Genomic DNA, 16,966 nt, shown 5'->3' with positions numbered 1-16,966 from the left:
TCTTGGAGGACTATGGACATTGTTTCCTTATATCCAGCCTAATGCATTTTACTCAATATTGAGTTTAGATTGAGTTACCAAACTCTAATGGTGTGTTTATGATACATTTCCATTAATTCATACAGTCACAAGTATGGAAGTTGTGGGTTCCAGACAGTCTGGGGATAGGCGGGAAGCTGGGTAAACAGATTAAAGGGAGCAAGCTAGGGATGCTGGGGTCAGGCTTGCTCTAAAAGCCAACTAACCTCCCTTCCTTTTTCTTCCTGTTTGCCTTCTTGCATGTCTATGCCCATGGAGGTCAAAGAGAGCATGGGGTCCCCTGGAACTGAAGTCTCAGCACCATGTGGGTGCTGAGAACCGAACGAACTTAGATCAGTGCTTTTAACTGCTGAGCCATCTCTCCAGGCTGTTGGTCTTTCGAATTACAAAAATCACCCATGCCTATTGGAAAAGTTAAAACTCACAGAGATACAACGTTGCAGGGAAGAGAAATCAGTTCCCAGCCAAACTCAAGACCTTGCAGTTTAGCCTATTCCTTCCTGTAGTCTCCTTTGGCTTCCCTCTCTCAAACATCAGTAAAATGAAGCTGTCTGTATAATTGTATATTTTTGTTCCCAACCCCATACTTAGGAAATGCTTAAACTCCCAGTGTCCAACCCCAGGAACCCACTCCTACTATCCAACTATGTGCTAATTTTAAAAGAATTCATAGGAATCCTCTCACAAGACCAATCTGAAGCAGAATCTGGTCAGTACTTTACATCACTAAGTACACTCTGGTCTAAAAAAATAATATGATTGCTCATCCTGTGCAACACTTCACAGAGCTGACGTCTCCTAATTTACAATTAATCAAACTGGGAAGCACCATCTCCCGGGCTCTTAGGTCACCAACACAGACCCTCCCAAGAACACAAACCCGTCATTATAATGAGGATGGCACCCTCACCCATGGCCTTACCCCTGCCCAAATGTAGCTGAGTAGAGAAACACTTTGTTAAAAACCCTTCCACAGTGCCCACGTGGGTCCCATATTTGGTGCAACAGCCTGGACAGTGGCATGGCCACGACCTCCAAGTGGGGTATGTGACCTGTGGCTGCTTACTAGAGCACCCTGTAAGAACAGTACACAGCTAAGTACACAGCTAAGGCTAAATAAGGCACTGAGTCCAGAGCCTGAATCCAGAGTCCAAAGGCTGGGCTCACCTACCAACCTTTGCCAGACTCCCACTGTGGGTGAGGGTCTCTCCTACCTCCTTCCCAGGAGCCCCTCCTTCCTTATCCTATACAACAAAGCAGAGACTGAATGGTGGCCTGGGCAGATGAAAGAAAGCCCCAGGCCCAGTTCCCAGGCTTTACCCCTCCCCTCTCTGCTTCTGTCTGGTCTGCACTCCAGGCTTGGGTCCCCTCCTCCTATCACATTCTGCAATACAGCAGTTGCCAAGGTGTCTGTATTTTCTAAGAGAGGATCTTCCTTAATTTCTTTTTCTTTCTTTTCTCCCCCCCCCCCCCACCACCACAGTCAGTCTGGCTACATACGTTTTCTCAGTGTGCTCTTCATTGGATACGTCTTACCACACAAGTTTGCATTTTTTAACCATTTTTTTCCTGGATTGTGTTACTGACAGAGGATTTGGAAGTCATCCAGCTCTGAACCCCATCTGACAGATGAGGGGGCCTGAAAGCTAGAGAGAGCCTTCCCCATGCAAAGTCGAAGCCAGACGTTAGCAGGATAGGGGTCACCACTGTTTAAACTGTTTAAACAAATGCCCAGAACAAGCGCACACGGAGCAGAGACATACAAAGGAGATGCCAGCATTACACTGGCCTGGCCACATGAGCCTACAGACCAAGCCCTCAGGCAAGCTGTGGAGATCTTAAATAATTCAATGCCACCATCATCATCCTAAAGATGAGCAAGTGGAGAATGTTCCAGCACACACCTGGGCAGCCATTGTGCTCCTGACTCTACACTAGTAAGGGAGCGTCAAGCAGGAGAAATATACAGGGTTCCAACTTCACTGCCCTAGGACAGGTGGGCAAACAACACCCAAGCAGTTTAGTTGGGCTCTCTAAAGGGGCTTAGAGAATACCACAGACCAGATAACACTGCCTGAAAGAGTGGGTGAGATTTATTTTTTCCAGAAGCTTCCAGATCTGTAACTCTCCTGGAGCCATTTTCAGAATCACGCTCCATCAAGCTAACTATGCCCACAGCCATCCTGCCCAAGGTCCCCTCATAACTACTACCCCTAATCACGGAAGACTGTAGGGCACGTGGCATGAGTGTGCCATGTGATATAATGACCCAAAGGCCAAACCAGTGCTGAGACGAGGTGATGATGGTGACGACAACGATGATAATGATGGTGGTGGTGATGGAGGAGATTGTGGTGACTGTGATAATGATGATGACGGTGGTGATGGTAATCATAATGGTGATTATGGTAATGGTGACCAGTGATGACTGACTGACGTTGATGGTGACCCTGGTGACATAGTTTCCTAGGGAGCCAGTAACTTCTCCCAAGACAAGCTATGCGAGGGAGCTCAGGCAATAGGGAACCCCTTATATGCCTTGCAGGGATTCCCTGGCTGAGAGGCCCTGAAATGCCTCCTCTGCGCTTTCCTTCCCCTGGCCCAGTCTCACTGACATTCACAAACCACAAGTTCTCAGCCAACAGTGAGGCTAGGGGAACATTTAGATTCAGCAACAGAATGGCATTAGGTACAGATAGGGGACAGGTAGTAATCCTTCATCCATCCATGCCTTCAGGATGAAGGCAGTGGCATCCTCCAGACAGCCCAGAGTGCTGACGTGGGTGTGTCCCAGAAAGGCTTGTTTCTAAACTCACTGGAACCAAGACAGCAGCCACAGGTCACATACCCCACTTGGAGGCTGTGGCCATGCCACTGTACAGGCTGTGCCACCAAATGTGGGACCCACATGGGCACTGTGGAAGGGTTTTTAACAAAGTGTATCTCTACCCAGCTAAATTTGGGCAGGGGTTGTGTGGAAAAGCTCTCCTTGGACCCCAGGCTGGACAACATTCAGTTGGCCAGGAGCATCTATTAACAGTCCCCCTTGGTAAATAGAAACAACAACAACAAAAACCAAAACCTGCATGATACTGGAAATGATTGGCTTTTAAGAGGTTCTCTGTCCAACCCCCCTCCCCCCAAAAAAAACGAATTAGAGGGAGGCAAACGGAAAGTGTGGAAGTGCCAGGGAGAGGTGAGGACTGCCATCGGCTCTGCTTCCAGGAAGCATCCTTTAAATGCAGAGAGAAAGCAAAGAGCTGAGCATTCCCTTGCTGGAGGAGGAACATGGTACAACTTGTGAGCACACTGCTCTGAGGCTGACTGAAAACATTCCCTGTAGTCCTCCTCAGCCTGAGAAGACACCAGCATCCGAAGGCAGCACACACTTCCCAAGCACTCCCTGGGGCAAGGGGCAGGAAGCCCAGCCTCATGGAGTCTGACAAGCACCATGCAGACTAATCTGGGCAGCCCCCAATATCAGGGTCCCTTCTGGGTGATAAGGAAGCCTGAGCAGGGTCTCTCAGAAGTCACGAGACAAAGTAGACCCAAAATGATAGTCTTCTGAACTCTAATCCCAGACCCTTCCCAGCTCCATTGCAGTAGCCTCACACACAGATCTGCCAGTCCCTTCAGCCTGATTTGAAAAGGATTACCTAATGTCACAGAGACGCTACTGTTCAAGGAGGTTTAACCAGTGACTGTGATCACAGAATTGTCACCTTTCCTCTGGGCCCAGAACCCTCTCAGATAATACATCCGAGAGCGTGGACTATGACCAGTCCCCAAGTCCCGCATCATACTCATGCTCTGCCATGAGGATTTCCTGTACCACCGGGAAAGAAGTAACCTGTGACCTGAGGGTGTGTTCTGGAGACCTGAAGTCTGAGCACTATCTGCATGGGGTACATGGGCCATTTTGTGCCTCTGCTGGTGCACCTGTCAAATAGGGCATCTTCCTCCGCTAGCTGCCTTAGTACCCACAAGTGCAAGAACACTACTTCTGAAATGCACAAAGCATCAAAGCACACCCTGACACTCAACCACCCCCTCCCCGCAAGGATGCCCACCCTCGCTACTGACTTCCCAAGAGAACTCTCTAAATGTGGGTAATTCAGCCGCTTCTGCCAGCTGAACCAGACATGGAGGCGAACGAAGACACACCATCCACCACGCTTCCCCTGAAAGGTGCTACCTTGGTTGATGACAGGTCCTGTATAGGTCAAATTGAGAATCTGCCCGGGCCAGGCAATGCTGAGCACCAAGTGACAACCAAAGCAGGACGAAAGGGTTGGCTCAGTTCCTGGCTCATCAGTTGCCAGTGCAGATAGTCTTAGGCGATTTTGCTCTGGGCCTTCTCAGCTTTTACATCTAAATGACAAGTTAGATACCATTTGCTTCCCAAGTTCTTCATGAAGTAAGATGGTGCAGGTAGCAAGGCCCCCACATCATCTGAAGCACACACAATCTCAATGCTCTGCTAGGTATTGGCCATTTAGATAGAAAGAACTATGATAAAAGCAACTCCAGTCAGCCCAGCTAACATCCTCTGAGTTAACCTTGGGTACCAGCACTATGTCAGGGACAGGCCAGGGAAACCAGTAAGAGAGCTCACCATGCAGAAGTAACAGGGACAAGTGCCCAGGTCTCTCCATCAACATGGAGGTGAAAAGCTAATTCTACCTGGTAGACTCCAAGTTGAATCCAAGGAAGAGATCCCTTGACTCAAACCTAGGAAGGGGAAGGAGAGAGAGAGAGAGAGAGAGAGAGAGTTATAGAATCAGACCACAAGCGGCTGTGTGGGATGGAGCTTGAGACAGGCGGTGGCTGCCCATGAAGATGAAGCATCATTCAGAAAGATTCAAGGGGCCCTTGCCAGAGGATGGCCATGGTTATATAACTGTGAACTGACAAAACAAAAACAACCCCATTGAACTGTACACCAAGTAGGCATAACTTTATCTGAGTTACATATATCATTTCAGAGGTAGGAATCTTGTAGTTACAAAATTCTGGAGGAAGAGGCTAGAGAGAGGTGGGAGCCACCCAGCCCTCCACTCTACATTCCTCTCCCAAGTAGGGCATTTCCTCCAGAAGCCCCCTTGCTCCGGGACAGGGGCTCCCTTACATATGTCTCTTGAGCTCCAAAGGCTTTCTGATGATTTTCCCACCCCATCCTCAGCTCAAGCCCTTAGCTTTTGCACCAGCAGTAGAAAAGCCCAGGTCTAGCTTGCCCAAAGCCTGACTGGGTGATACAGGAAGTGTGGGAAATAGCACTCACTGAGAGAGGTCAAACCCAAGTGTGTTTGTGTGTGTGTGTGTGGGGGGGGGGGAGAACAAGGTGACCAAATGTGCACCTTCTACACTGAGTTGCTGGTGACAGGGCTGCAGTGACAGAACCACAAGCCAAGTTACATGGGAGGAGGAGGAGGAGGAAGTTCTGACTGGGAAGAACAGGTCAGCACTTCAGATTCACTTTGAACATTCACCAGGTGCAATAAGGGATGGAAAATGAGACCCAGATGTTGTCTAGATGTGACGGGTAGACGATGTGGCCAACACACAGAGTTTTGGACCTGCTGGGACGGGCATCATGAACCCCATATCCCATCCCAGAACATGGGGCCAGGGCTGCAGCCAAGGAGGCGACAGGACAGCTGTGTGTCACCGACAGTTTGGAGGACCTGGCAGGTGTACTGCCTATACTACTTCTACTGAGGGACTCGTCGTTGACTGAAGCAGACTTAGAGCAATGGATGGTTTCAATGGAGACCCAAAGATACTGAAGCAAAATCCACCAAAGCTGTGTTGAGTTCCCCTCCCCCACCTGCTTCCATTTTAAATGTAACTGGCAGTACTAGGGGGTTGGGCCTGGAGCCTCATGCGTGCCAGGCAAATGACCTAACACAGAGCTACATCCCCACCCTTTTCTTCCTTTCTTTAGGATCACAGGCTCTTCACCATGGTGTGATTACCAGTCTTGAGCTTTCTTAGTCACAGACCCATTGCTGGCTCCTGGAGAACACTGTGGACTGAGGACTGAGGACAGGTAGAGCTGAGCTGACACCTCCACCCCCAGGCTCCTGGCTGCTTGCCAACTTAGGCTGTACCTAAAACACCACAAAGAAACAGATACAGAAGCAGGCAAGCACATGAGGTTAGCAGGTGCCAGGGTGTGTTGGGTTTGTTAAGGTAAAGGAACTGAGCTCTAAGAAGCCCTATCACCTGCCCTGGGGTGGCAGAAGGAGAGGCTGGAGAAGGGAGGCTTCAGTTAGTCATGGCTCATAAATGCAGAGGTGTCGAGCTTTGCCTTGGAAATTTATTTTTACATGAACCTACATGGTCAAAGTAGGGCTCTCCTGTGTTTGTGTGTGTGTGTGTGTGTGTGTGTGTGTATGTGTAAAATTTCTTTAGCCTCACACTTTGCTCAACAGCACCTAAGAAATGTCCCACCTGTCAAACTATATTGATTACCTGAAGCTATATATTAAAACCTGCTCTGCTCCATGAGAGCCTGGCCTGCCAAGTTTTGTTCTTTGGTAAAAAGTGATGGAAGGGAACATTATCCTTCCCTACATAGAGTAAGAGGCACTAAGGGAGCCCCTCAGCCCATCCCAATATCTCCATATATTACATCCTCCACAGAGTAAGAACCCAACCCCCAAAGAGCTAGCTACACAAACGATGTGGGATTTACGGATACACAGCTACCCTGAAGAAGTCCCAAAGACTGTAGGTTGGAGTGGGGAGCCTCAAAGCAGAGCACAGTTAAAATCTCTAAGTGTCAGCTCATCCTAACTCCACCCAGGGCCTCCATTCCCAAGCACAATAACATCAGGCCCTGACAAACACTCAAAAAACATACATAATCCCCCAACAAGCCTGGGCCAGCATCCCACACATCAAACAAGCATGGTTTGGGATTTGCTGGAATGCAAGTGGTCTAATACAAACCAGATCCCAACCTAGATAAAGAACAGAGCTGCCAAACAAAAGCTGGGGCTCCCCATGAGGGTCTGGGATTATCGCTGGGTTGTAGGCAAACTCAAGAGTTTCACCATTTATAAGGCACAATCTAACGTCTTAGAAGGAGCTTGGGAGGAAGGCATATGAAAGTATCCTGCTGTCTGGTCAGTATGGAACTGGATGAGAAAGGCAACCCTTGAGATTCTGAGGACTGAGTTCCAAGGCTAAGAGGTACAAGTCGACCACCTAGCAGAAGAACACAGCCCTCCTTAGAAAATGGAGCTGGCCCAGCAAGCGGGCCTGAACCCATTCCCTTTCCCCTGCATGGAAATTTCTGATTCTGCATAGCCTTGTACCTGAAGTCTAAAACAATTTCCCTCTCCCCTCTCCCCTCCCCCTCCCTCTCCCTGCCTCTCCCTGTCTCCTTCCCTCCCTCTCAATCTCCCCTCTCAGCATACCATTGGTTTTGAGTATTTGGCCAGTTTGGGCAAACCCCTGTTCCTCTGGGCTGTCCACTTGCTCTAGTCTCTCCAAAAGCTAACAGCTTTCCAGACATCCATTCCCAAAGTCATGGCTCCTGGTCTATTATGACACATTTACAGCTATGTACCACCTAGGGAACAGTGTCAAAGTAGGGCTCAAAGGAGCAGGTAAGGCTAGGCTGTGGCACTACATCCCACTACAGGGAGAGGCACAGCCCCTGGGCCTTCCTATTGGCACATTATCCAATAAAACCTCAAGAGCGTGGTAATTACAGGCGCTTTCAAAAGTGAAACAGAAATAGATCGAAGGCCAAAATACTGGTTTGCTTGAGACAAAGGGCTGGCTTTAACCAGGAAGGCAAAACAAAACAAGACAGCTTTTTGGTCTGTCTTCTGAGCTGAGAAAGCCAGACTGGTTTTTAAAAAACGATTATTGAATCTGATTTGGGGGAGATAAGATTCCAACCAATTGCCTTTTTCTCTTTAGGATATAAATCATTTGATAAGACTGAGAACAGGTGGTTTTCCAAGTGAGTCCCTGACATCAGGATTTAAAAATCAGCTTATGACATCCCTGGATGGCCATCATCTCAAAGACCTCAGGACTCAGGAGACAAATCAAAGGACCCAAACCGGAGGTTTCTGCTCCAATGTCACAACACCTGCTAAACCTTCCAGCTTCTTACAGAGAATAAGTAGGGAGCACCACAGAGCATGCAGGACTCTGGAACATATCCCATACAAAGGCAGGTGGCAAGCATTCCCACCAGTGCCCCATTTCGAGAGCCTGGCTTAAAAGCTGTTTTTAAACAGGGAAGGATCCTGAGAACAACAAGGTAGGGAGGGGAAATAATCAAGGGATCTGGCAGGTCCCTGACGCAGCCCCATGCCCGCCCCTCTGCCTGGCGCAGTGCAAATACTGAAATGGGGTAGGCTGAACTGCCAAGATCAGTATGCATATTCAGGATAGTGCAGTTTTACCAGGTTTCAATACTAAATACATTTGTTTTCTTAAATGAAGGGGTGGAATTGGAAGGAGGGTGCCACCCGGACCTCATCCTCCTGTATCAGGCTGACTGCATGGGAGTCAAGGCAGGCGGGGCTTGGGGGTGGGGGTGGAGGGTGTCTAACAGGATTTGGAGTCCTGGCGAACACCCTCTTCTGGGTGGACTTGTTAGTGGTTAGAATAGAGGGTGGCTTCCTGAATGACCAGGCCGGGAAGAAAGGTTCCTGAAACCCCAGACTGCCAGTCTACAGAGCCGGCCACTTTCTCAACGCAACTCTAATTCCAGATCGACATCCTCCAAGCACTTGTTGAACAAAAGGGCTCGCGAGTCTGTAGTCGCAGCCTTCCGGAACGCTGCCGGGGCGCAGGAGCCTTCCGGGCTAGCGCCCTACGCTGCGAGCTCCCCGCACACCCGAAGGCCGTGTCAAGCAGCCAGTAAGGTGCGGAGAGAAGGCAACGCACCCAGCCGCCTAAACTTTCTCAATCTCTCCAAGCTTTCGCTGTGAAGTTAGATCAAGGAAGGAGGCACAAACCACCGTATAGGAGGAAATGAGAGCGTCATCCTCAATAAAGGCAGAAAAAGATTTAAAGAGATGAGAATCCAATGAAGAGCACCTACTGTGCGCAAGACTCTGGGTCAAGAACTACGTGTAGTACGTTCTCACACTGTCAAGATAGCCCCTGAGGGGCCGCCCTCACTTGATACAGACGCCAACTGCGACTCAAAAAGGTGGCCCATCTCAGTCAGGCTCAGGTCTCAGGGCGGGTCACGGCGAGGCCAGGGCTGGGTTGGTCTTTCCCACTGTCCCAGAGCTGAACACAGCCAAGCGGGTCCCCATCCCTCATCAAAGCTCACAATTATCCAAGTGAACCTTGTGGACCTGCCGCCCCCACCCCACCCCGTGAGGGGTGTCAACGCCCGCTGCCACCAGGCAGGCACTTTGCCCATCGGATTCTAGTCGTACCCTCAGGTTCCTGAGCTACGCACTGCGCGGAGCGACACCAACCGGGGGCTCAGCTTGCCCGGGCAGACCGCCCACGCCCACCCCGCCACCCCCACTCTGCGCACAGCGGCTCCCCCCTCGACCCCGCCAGCACTAGTCCCCATCCCCACCGGCAACTGTGCCCTGACACACAATTCCACAAACGTAGTCTGAAAAGTGCACATCCCATCGAGCGCAACGATCCCCACGAGGACACGCCATTCTAGAGCCACGCCACCGTCCGCGGTCAGCTGCAAGCCCACTACGCAGAGAAACAGGCACCATCAGTACCGGCGCACACACACCCGTTCACTCACAGCCGGGTCGCAGCGAGCGGGTCACACACGCTCCCTCCATGCAACCCCGCAGTCCCGCAGTTTCCCCTTTCCTACCGGCTCTGGAGCTGGACGCGGTCCGCTGGCTTCTCGAGCCCAAGTTCTGCGGTGGCCGAGGCTGGGGAGGTGACCGAGAGAGCGGGCGTTTGCGCTCCCGCAGCCGCCGCGCCTGCTCTGCGACCTTCGCCGCTCGGAGAGACAAAAGGATCCGCCGGCCCAGGAGAGAGCGAGGTGTGGGCGACGGCCGCTCTGCAGGTCCACCACCCGCAGCCGCCGCCAGCCCGGGAAGGAAGGGAAGAGAAGGCGGGACCCGGAGGCGGAGGCCGGGGCGGGGCGCATCGCAAGGGCGGGCACTCAAGTTTCCAACGGACCCGCCTCCTGCTTCGACCACGCCCCCAGTCTTAGCCCCGCCTCAGCCGCAGCCTGGTCACGCCCCCGCCCTTTGCCACACCCGCTGCTGGACCCTCGGTGCGCCCACTCTGGTCCATATAGCTCCCTGATCACTCGCAGATTCTCAGCGCAGCAGAGGATACGATGGGTGTTAAGGCCACTGGGACTCGGGACGGGGAGACTCTGGGGGGGTGGAAGGGGAAGGAGAGCAGGGGAGGGGCCGAGCACTGGCCCCACCTCCCTAACCCTTGGCCTCTGGCCTGCGGGTGGGGAGAGGCCGAGAGGCGGTGCCCAAAAGGGCCGGCCTTACGCCAGCACCCACCCACCCCGCCCCCGCCCCCGCCCCCGCCGTACTTGGAAGGAAGTACAGTCCCAATGGCCAGGGAAGTGGAAAAGAGGCTTGAGTTGCCCTAGGCTCCCCAGGACCATCTGGGATGCCTGCAAGGATCTCCTCCCTCTCCACATCAGTCCCGTGTGCATCTGTCACCCACTTTCCTGCGCGTGGTTTAAGAGAAGAGCTTGGCCTGGAGGTGGAAGACCTACGTTCCAGCTGTAATTACTTCTGCTAACTCATCCAGCCATCTTGCCAAGAAAACCCTTGGATTCCCTCAGCCTCGGTTTCCTCACCAATAAACTGGACAACGAGGAGATCCAGAATCCTTCTTGGGGTCTTTGCCTCCCTGACATTCAGTGTGGTTTCAGTTTCCTGGTGAGGAGGCGGGGGCTTGGTTGACATCTCCCATAATAGGGACATCTGGCCTTGTGGGTCCCAGTGGTGCTTCCTTCAGACTCCCAGCATACTCTGGCAGATCGCACCTGCCATGCCCACCCACTGCAAATATCCCAGAAGACAGGTAACCACAGAAACAGCTTATATGAGGAGCTGGGCGAGCCTGTTGTGCAGAGATGAAACTGTCTCTCTGGCGTCTCTAGGGAAAAACTCAAATCCCTCCTTCAAATCCTCCTCCACAAAAACATGTGAGTGAACTCCTACTATTCAGGAGGCTGCCAGGGGTACCTGTAGTAGAGCAGCTCGGAGGTGGAGCTCTGGGGCCTTCTCCACTCCTCCCTGCCTCTGGTGCAGAAAGGCAAAACTAAACCCAGAGGGCTCAAGGGAATGACAGCTGTGAGAGTTAACAGCGCACCACCTGACTGATTTCGAGGGCTAACCTTTGGGTCTCTCTGGCCATGATCGCTTCCTTCTCAGTAAAGACCCCACGGGAGGTCAGTCTGCCCCTTTCTGTAGCACAGCACCACACAGGTATCTAGGGTTACAGGTAGGAGGTTCCCAGAAAGTGGATGGCTGAGGCAGAAGCCTTCAGATATCCTGTTAGCTAGGGCGGGTTGCTTTGTTCTGTGGTCTCCTATTTGTTCTCATTCAACACAAAAGAGGGAGGCCTCACTCAGACACCCAGAAACCCTCTGGCTTCTATCTAGTGACCTCAGCAGAACCTAAGGTCTTTGCAGGTCACTACTGGCTCTCAGCATTCATTTAAACAACAACAACAACAAACAAACAAAACTAAGATAGCAGAAATGGTACCTCAGGAAGGTCTTTTAGGAGCTGGGCCTGGAAGTAGTCTGAGTCATCTCTGCCCACATTCTTGGTCCAGAATTAGTCATATGAACCTACTTGGTTGTAAGGGGCTCAGGGAGTTATGGCTTTATTGGATGCCTGAACACACACACACACATACACACACACACACACACACACACACGTGCGCGCACACACACATACACACAGGGTAAGCACATAAATATAAATTTAAATTAAGTAATAGCTTACTTATTAGTACTTTAAGAAACCTGAGGGTAGCTGGGTGTAGTAGCACACACTTTTAATCCCAGCACTGATCTACATAGTGAGTTCCAGGTCAGCCAAGGCTACATAGTGAGACCCTGTCTTGAAAAAAGAAAGAGAAAGAGAGAAGGGGTGGGGGCAGGGGGAATTCAGTCTACATCATACCTGGGAGACTTTCAAATCAACATGGTTCCTGGCCATAGTCCCTTGCTATTGACTCTGCAGCCTCTTTATTTTCTATCATGTTTTATTTGCAGTTCCAGAGTAGGCTGCCAGGATTGTAATGGGTGAGGCTCCATCCTGGTGATGCTGTCTACCCTTCCCTTGAACACAGAAGCTGGCAGAGAAAATAGCCAGAGAACTTCCTATCAGCACCAAGAGTGACACCCAAGGAGGTGCCCAAGAAGGGAAGACTTTGGGGGTGATTGTGTTCTGCCAGCTAGCAAAGTTACTAGATCCCCCTCACACGCTTAGATGGCTCAGGTCTAAGGAGATCACCAATCTTCGATCACAGAGTCCTTTTGTGGTTTTTTTGTTGTTGTTGTCAGTTTGGGTTTTTTTTGTTTTGTTTTGTTTTGTTTTGTTTTGCCCTGAGACATACTATGTACGTGACTTCTCTTGAAATACGTATGTGGCTCGTGGCTCATGCAGGCACTGTGATTCAGAGGCAGAACCTTGCAAGCTCCAAGAGATCAAACTAGACTGGCCTAGAGCAGCTGGCTGCTGTGGACTGGACTGGGTATATGTCCCTGCATCGGACATTAGAGTACTGGCCCCTAGTGTTACAAATTTGGAGACAAAAATTTTAGAACCTATACACACAAAAAAAGCTGGTTAGATGTAGCTCTGTGACTGGTGGGCCCAGTGGCTCTGGATCTGTGACAAGTAGCTTATCACGATAGGAGCTGAGATGCAACAAACTGCCTATTAAGGAAAGTGAAGGGGAGGCCAGGGTCCCACAATCCCCTTAAGGGGTACCCAAATGTGACTTAAAGACCTCTAGTCGGCCCTAGGTCTTAAAGCCTCTACCATCTCACAATAACACCAATCTGGGGACCAAGCATTTAGCACATAGACCTTTGGGGGTCATTCTAGATCTAAATGGTCTGAAGATAGAGTTAAAGCTGAATGCATCAGAAAGCTAGGCCCTAGAAAACAGGAGTGGTGGGCTTTGAAAAGAAGGAGAGATCAGTCCCTCTCTGCATGCACAGGCACCAAGAAAGTGCTTTGTGGAGACCCAGCAAGGTGACAAAAGCTAGCAAGGAAGCTCAACTCTGAACCTGCCAGGACCTTGATCTTGGGCACCCTAACTCTGGAGCTGTGAGCAGTACACATAAAGTTGTTTGAGTCATCTAGGATGTGGCTTTTAAACAAATATCCCTCCTATTTTATGAGTATAGGTGTTTTATCTGCATTTATATGCATGCACATCATGTGTAAAATGCTCACCCAGGTGAGCTAGAAAAGTGCACTGGGTCCCCAGACACTGGAGATACAGCTGGTTGTGAGCTGCTACTTGGGTGCTGGGAAGTGAACCCTGGTCCTCCACAGGAGCAGCCAGTACTGTTAACCCTTGAGCAATCTCTCCAGCACTGGTATGGAGAGATTTTTTCTCAGCAATGTAAACAGAAGACATGAAGCATGCTCCTTGTTCTTTTCCCTAACCTCTGCTTGGTCGTGAGGCTAGGGTCCCAGAACCCTGCCCGTGGTTTTAAGAAGGTCTCACCTTGCATCTTTTGAGGCCCTCTAGCCCACCTTGAATGCTGAGGCACCAGGAATGAGGAAATAGGGCTTTTAGGACTCCAAGAAGACAAAAATCTCATGAGGTGACTGAGAGATATAAATAATACCCTCTCTTATATCTTCTTACCCACTACCCACCTTTAACAGGTCTGGGGCATTCTCTAGGCACCCCAACTGAACCCTGATCCAAAATTTAAGTTTCCAGCTCCCTTTAAAAAAAACATTTATTTGTTTATGTTGGGAATCATACATGTGCCATGGCAGTCATGTATGGAGGTCAGAGGACAGCTGGCAGAAGTCTGTTCTTCCATTTGACCGTGTGGGTTCTAGGGTTTGAGCTCAGAATCATCGGGTTTGAGTAAAGCTCCTTCACCCACTGTGACATCTTGCCTGCTCTCTAGCTCTTGATGTCTAAGGTGTGAAGATTAATTAAATAGTTGGTGTATACGCATGGGCCTACAGCATGGTAGGTACCCAAGAAATTATAGGCACATTTCTCCCATCTTTGTTGTCCTCTCCCTCTTCCTTTGTTCCTTCCCTTCTCCGGCAGAGCTGAGCAGGCAGCACATATGTAGAGAAGCCCCACATTGGTCAGAAAGCCTGGGTGCTGCTTCCAGCTGCGCCATGTGTGGTCAGTGTCATAGAACAAAACTCTGCTTCTCTCGGGGTACTCTGACATCAGGGTAACCAGAGACTGGTAGGTTCAAACACATTAAGAGGTGGAAAGGAGCTTTATAAACCATGAAGTATACTTGAGCCACTGCAAATGTTGTTCTTGGAGGACTCACTCCACAGCCACCAAGTTGGGTTACAGGCCTGCACACCTGCAGATTGGCACAGCTGGGTGGAGGGACAGACCACAGTCTGTCGGGTTCTCCACACACAAGTCAGAAGCCCCAGCCTGAGGCTCTGCACAGCACACTGATGGCTTTTCCTTGTCTGTGAAGAATGAGAGAGTTTGCCTAGGTTCTGTGTGATTACAGCTCCCTCACAGAGAAGGTAAATTCCCAAAGTCAAGCACAAACAGCAGCCCTGACCATGGTTCTAAACCAGTGTAAACTGGGAAAGACTGCTTACCTTTCCAGCTTTGTTCTCTACTGGTGTCCTGAAAACTAACTCAGTACACACCTCACACAGGGATTGGTTTTTTTTCTTCCATTTTTAAAAACTATTTTAATATTTTATGTGTATGAGTATTTTGCCTGCATATATGTCTGTGCACCACGCACATGCCTGGGTGCCCCTGGAGGCCAGAAGATGGTGTTTGATCCCTAGAGTCATAGGCAATTGTAAGCCACTATGTAGGTACTGGGAATCACTCCTTGGCCTTCTGCAAGAGTACCTGGTGCTCCTAACCAGTGAGTCATATTTCCAGCAAGTGCCTCCATTCCCTGTTTTGTTTGTCTGTTTGCTTACTTGCTTGCTTGCTTGCTTGCTTGCTTGCTTGCTTGCTTGCTTGCTTGCTTGCTTTGTTTTTTCTTAGAGAATATTTCTCTATGTAGATCTGGCTGACTTGAAACACTCTATGTGGACCAGGCTGGCCTCGAACTCACAGAGATCTGCCTCTCTAGCACTGGAATTATAGATGCACACCACCACACACAATTGATCAACTTCAAGTTCCTGCTGGAGTCCCTGCCCTGCCTTCCCTCCAGAATGGACTGTAACACAGAAGCACAGCTAAAGAAGCTCCTTTCTTCCCTAAGTTGCTTCTGGTCAGAATATTTGACCAGAGCAGCAGAGAACAGAGACCAAAACACATGGGTTCCATGGATGTGAATTCAGGTCTTGATGCTTGTCTGGTAATTAGTTGTATTATGCACTGAGCCATCTCCCAGCTCCTGAGATCAATTTTAATGGTGTGTTTTACTTAATCCTATATGTCTGTGAAAATCAATGTGAAAATCATGAACAAGGTATTTTGTATTCCCTTTCCATATTAACTTTGAAATTGAGTGTATTTGCATTGACCACAGCCCCAGTGGCCAATCAATAACCATTTGTTTGTGGTTGGCCCAGTGGACAGCAGGACAGTAGATTCAGTGCAATGAAACCCAGGCTTCAGCACCCAGCAGAATCCTTAAAGGACCTGTTAGGATGCTGACTAATGGGCCACAGGACCAGGGTTTTTAGTGAAGCAAGTCTCAGGCACTGCCTGAAAAAGTGCATTTCTGACAAGTGTCTAGATCAAGGATTCTCAACCTGATGCTGTGACCCTTTAATACAGTTCTGCAGACAAAATTATTTTGTTGCTATTTCCTAGCTATAATTTTGCTACTGTTATGAATTGTACATATCTGATATGTGGCCTCTCTTGGGGGTGGAGACCCACAGGTTGAAAACCCCTGGTCTAGATGATGTCGATGCTGTAGGTCCAGAGACGTCTCATTAAGAACCACTTGTCACATATTCCTCCAGGGCAATGGGTAAATGGGCTTTCTAGTTTCCATATGGAAGAGCAATGTCATCACTACAAAGCTACAGTAATCAAGGCAGTGTGGTCCTGGCATCAAAATCACCATCTGGATGGACAGAATAAAACTGAAAGTCCAGAAATAAATCCTCACACATTGTCAAGTGACTCTTGGCAAGACTATGATGATAATTCAACAGGAGAAAGAACAGTGTTTTCAACAAATGCCGCTGGGACACCTGGAAAACCAGAGAGACAGGTAAAGCTGGAAGCTTGGCATGGTGGCACATATCTGTAATCCTAGCACTCAGCAGGAGAAACAAGTGGATCAGAGGTTCAAGGTCATCCTCAGCTACACAGCAAGTTTAGGCAAGTCTGGACTGCATGAGACCTGTCTCAAAAATATATCTAGTAATTGAGCAAACAAACAAACAGAAAAAAGAATAAATTTAGGCCCCTACCTCATACCCTATACAAAAGTTACTCAAACTGGATCAATGACCTATAAAACTCCTAGAAGTAGATATAAGTCATGGAGTTCATGACTTTGGATTAAACAATAATCTCTTATTATATAAATGACCAATATGTAATGGCAAGAAACTTCAACACCATGGCACATCTGGAAAACATAAATCAGAGACTCAAGGAGAAGCTAGATTCAGTGGCATACACCTGTGACACCGGCACCCAGGAGGTGGAGGCAGGAACCATCAGGAGTTCTAGATAATCCTTGGCTACACAAGGATTCTGAAGACAGCCTGAGCTACAGAAGACTTTGTCTCAAAATAAATAAAGAAAGCCA

General features: G+C 49.5%; 1 protein-coding gene across 6 annotated transcripts in view; it reads right to left on the bottom strand.

Moving 5' to 3' along the window:
• Positions 1-10,165, bottom strand: part of Hpcal1 (hippocalcin-like 1) — a 101,195-nt gene extending 91,030 nt beyond the window's left edge. For 2 of the 6 annotated variants that reach the window (NM_001361645.1, NM_016677.5), the window contains exon 1: positions 9,869-10,106. Coding sequence is in view for 1 of the 6 variants with exons in the window: in XM_030246820.1 (XP_030102680.1) it covers positions 9,869-10,150 (282 nt within the window). In the remaining 5 variants the exon portion in view is untranslated. Of the gene's footprint in view, positions 1-4,722; positions 4,771-9,868 lie in introns of all 6 variants that reach the window. The other 4 variants (XM_030246818.1, XM_030246813.1, XM_030246820.1 and 1 more) reach the window with 4 other exon arrangements.
• Between the last annotated feature and the right edge of the window lie 6,801 nt (positions 10,166-16,966).

This window comes from Mus musculus, chromosome 12 (assembly GCF_000001635.26).
Source record: "Mus musculus strain C57BL/6J chromosome 12, GRCm38.p6 C57BL/6J".
In the NCBI taxonomy this organism is placed as follows: domain Eukaryota; kingdom Metazoa; phylum Chordata; class Mammalia; order Rodentia; family Muridae; genus Mus; species Mus musculus.
This window is presented reverse-complemented; position numbering and strand designations above follow the sequence as displayed.